Source organism: Triticum aestivum, chromosome 3A (genome assembly GCF_018294505.1).
Source record: "Triticum aestivum cultivar Chinese Spring chromosome 3A, IWGSC CS RefSeq v2.1, whole genome shotgun sequence".
Taxonomy (NCBI): Eukaryota; Viridiplantae; Streptophyta; class Magnoliopsida; order Poales; family Poaceae; genus Triticum; species Triticum aestivum.
This window is the reverse complement of record NC_057800.1, coordinates 640,000,725-640,004,502: the sequence shown is the minus strand read 5'-3', so window position 1 is coordinate 640,004,502 and position 3,778 is coordinate 640,000,725. Positions and strand designations below refer to the sequence as shown.

Genomic DNA, 3,778 nt, shown 5'->3' with positions numbered 1-3,778 from the left:
GCCACAGTCACTGGTGCATGCCCGACCGAACGGCGTGCCATTCACACTGGTGTGTCGGTCAAGGCACCTGCTCTGACCAGCCGCTCACCCCGTGCCGGTTCAAAGCAAACGTGACCGGACAAGGCGACGGGACGGCTTCCTATGGCGAACAAGAAGTCGTCGCTTCACCTGCTGACGCGTTCAAGTCGTCGCCCCGCCTGCTCGGACGCCCGCTATTTAAAGAGCGTCGGCTACGATAGAACCCGCACCACCTCCGAGCCCCATCTCACTCCATCCAACCTCCGCCGGCGCACCACCTCTTCCCTCCGAGCCCCATCTCCTGCTTCGACCTCAGCACCAATGGCCAGGACCGACCGTGGGTGGTTGAAGACCCTTTTGCCATGAAGTCGACACCCACATTACGGGGGGAGAACCCTCAAGCTCACCGGAGGAGGAAAGCTCAGACAAGGTGGACATGGACGACGCGGAGAAGGCACCCACGATGGCTGCCAGGTTCACCTTACAGCATGCAAAGGCGCACTACAATGCCGTCATGGCGAAGGCATGGCCGGAGGAGCAGGCGCCGATGGTCTCCGTGTTTCCGATATTGCAGGAGGAGTAGCAGTACAACCTGCAGCTCCTCAAGCACCACCGGCTCATGGAGGGCCAGATCGCTGGCGAGGAGGCGAGCGAGGATGCTGTCGCTATCATGCTTGCAAAGAATTTGGGATCATGAATCGAACATTGGCGGCTCCACGTCAACAAGTCAGAGCGCGACCGCCTATTCGAGAAGATTGCTGCGGAGGCGGACGCGGACAGGAATGCTGCCAATGTCGGCAGCTCCGCGTCATTCGCACTTGGCCGCAACAATCACTGAGGCCGGACCGTCCATGGCCAGGTGGCAGACTCCCACGAGGATTAGGACGTGCCCATGTCCGGCGAAGAGCAGGACGTGGAACACGGTTGTGCCCATGGGCGACAAGAGTAGACTAGGGTTGGATAACTTTTGCTATGTAAGGAAAAATCCTAAATATTAATGAAAAAGCCTTGTCTGCTTATGGTTGGTGCACCGGGTTGGATGGCCGGCTCCCGTAAAACTGTCTTTGGACACGTCCAGACGTGTCCGCGGACATTTGGTGTGTCCATTTTGATGTATAGCGTTGGAGATGCCGTAATCTTTAACAGAATGGGAAGTTTTGTATTTTTGTCAAAATCACTAATAGAAGAGTCGAGTCTACATAAATTGGGTGTTTTGAACCTAGCTAAAAGTAAATGGTGTATCTTTTTTTCTGTTTTCTCAGTGTCCTTGTTCTTCCCCCTTTCCAACATAGGCTCTACGCCATCCTCTCACTGCACCAAATCCGAAGATGTGAATGATCTGCCACCAGCTCATGCCTTGGCTTATGATATGATTTACAATGGGGTGCAGGCACTCGTTTCTCCTTTTGAAGTGTATGCAACTTTAGTTTAGTACTCCCTCCGTTCCATAATTCTTTTTGTGGTTTTAGTTCAAATTTGAAACCACGAACATATTGGTACGCACAAAAATCGACATAATTTGTTTAATTTACGCATATTAAGATGATGTCGTACCGCCCTGTATAGGCACTACCTATGTTCTTTTGTATTACATTTATATTAGTGCGTGTTTCAAATTTCAGATACTAAATAGTAAATTTTCTTCCACATTGACCCCACAGGATTTGGACGCTAAGATATTTATATAAAGCTGACTGTTTGATGTACTGCCCTTTTCTATTCTAAATGATTAGTCGAGCAATGTGTTCAAATGACTACATGATATATCGATTAATTCAGCAACCCATGCAAATGATTACATGATATATCAATAATAAGTTCAGCAACATACTCCCTCCGTTTCTAAATATGAAGTTTGTTAAAGAATGAGGACGTACCGAGAGAAAGCCAAACGATCCGAGACAAACAGCGTAGATCACAAAAAAGAAGGCATCTGCACTGTTCATGATGGACATAATCAATGTATAATGCTTAGTATCGTCATCGGGGAACCCCTTGCGACTCAGCTGCAAAAAGGGAAAATTCTCAGATTTGTAAGCATTGAGTAAAATTTAAATACAAATACAGGAGGAAAATAACTTACGACTGGGTAAAGAGTAATTCCATTCGAGATAAGAACCACAAAAGATCCAAGCCCATTGATGAGGTATCCAGTGGTCTGATAGTCTGCGAAGATACCGCACAACACCACTAGGGAACCCGCGTGAAAGAGAAGCAGGACAAGGACCATCTGGAAATTAAGTATCTTAGCAAATCTTAACTAGAACTCAATGGAGAAAAATCTATTGATTAGCATAAACGAAATGCTTGCGAGAAGTATTCCTTACCAACAGGCGCCCAAGGTACGAGTAGCTTTTTTCCATTACCACACGGTGGACAAGGAGAAGAACTGCAAACACGGTAGCCGTAACAAAACCCACCACACTAACGAACAAGACGTCACGGTGTTGCTCCTTATTTTCAATCACAAAGAGAACATGACAGAGCAGCAGAAAATTCAGAGTAGCACTAACAGTGAAAGATTCCAGACTGAAAAACTTGCTCACTCGCTTCCAATTATTTGAAAGAACCACAAGCAGACTGCAATGAGAAACACAATACAACTCAAAATACATTTCCAAGTCATTTCTGAATGCAACACAAGCTCAAATCTCTACTCACAGTGGAGCAATGTCAATGAAGATGGACAGCAAGTTAACAATGATTCCGAAACGACGTATCTCGCGAGTCACTGCAGGAGGAACCCGCACACCCAGGTCTACAGCCATCCTCATCCTGGAGTTGAGAAAAAAAACCTTACGTGAAACAGTTACAGGCAGCCTCCTGCAACAGACAAGTTCAATACGCATAATTAGGCAATTCCTACGCGTGCTCATCCTATTGGCGCTCAGCGCACAGGTGTAGCTCAGACGGGCGCGCGACTGCTATGTCTCTAGCCCCGCAAGCAGGCCGGCGCGCTGACGAAGGGCTCTCCCGGTTGCAGGCCACCAGCACCGTGTGATGCCGGAGATGGTGTGCGGGGACGCCACGGCGTTCGAGCGCGTGGCGTCGTGCAGGGCCCGGCCGTCGCTGGGGCGCCTCGACCCCGGCCATCGGCCTGGCCTCGACACGCAACGGAGCCAGAGCCAATTGTGCGCGCGCGTGTGTCATCGGCGTCGGCGCCCGCGGATCCCCTCCCTTCTCCCTCCCTCCTAGCGGAGTACTCTACTCGACCCCGACCGTCGACGAGCTCACCGACGAAGGCGAAGGTGGTCGTGCTCAACGGCCCCGTGAACGGAAGCGGTGAAGGCGGCGCCGATCTCCTCGATCCCCTCGCTAGGCGTGCGGGTTCGCTACTAATTAAGCTAGGTGCGCCGTGGGGTAGCATACCTGGGCTCTGATGAAGCGGCCCTGCCTCCGATGGTGGTGGGCGATGCCTTGCCGGCCGCTCCTCCTCCGAATCTCTAGAACACGGGTGGTGGTGTGCGGTGTCTTGCCAGCTGCTCCTCCTCCGATGCAAAGAACTAGAACTGGGGTTTAGGGGAGGGATTTGGTATGTGGGTGAGTAGGTAGCTAGCCATTACACTTTGCTGACAAAAAGAAAAAGGTGTAACCACCTGCGTGAAATTCTTTTACCGCGGATGGCAATGCTGAAACGGTGCCTCCAAGAGTCCAAGGGGGTCGTGTTATTACTAAAGTGTATTTTCGTATTTATTTTACTACCCCATTTTGCTTCCTCCACTGAGATTAACACTCCTAGGTACCGCCGCCATTTACCATC

General features: G+C 50.3%; 1 protein-coding gene across 1 annotated transcript in view; it reads right to left on the bottom strand.

Annotated features, from left to right (window-relative positions):
- Positions 1-3,544, bottom strand: part of LOC123058884 (uncharacterized) — a 5,659-nt gene extending 2,115 nt beyond the window's left edge. Inside the window, exons 1-5 of the mRNA XM_044481558.1 lie at positions 3,388-3,544; positions 2,680-2,793; positions 2,346-2,598; positions 2,102-2,248; positions 1,896-2,024 (exon numbers count right to left, since the gene is read on the bottom strand). Of these exons, the coding sequence (XP_044337493.1) occupies positions 1,896-2,024; positions 2,102-2,248; positions 2,346-2,598; positions 2,680-2,792 (642 nt within the window). The 5' untranslated portion in view covers position 2,793; positions 3,388-3,544. The remainder of the gene's footprint in view (positions 1-1,895; positions 2,025-2,101; positions 2,249-2,345; positions 2,599-2,679; positions 2,794-3,387) is intronic.
- Between the last annotated feature and the right edge of the window lie 234 nt (positions 3,545-3,778).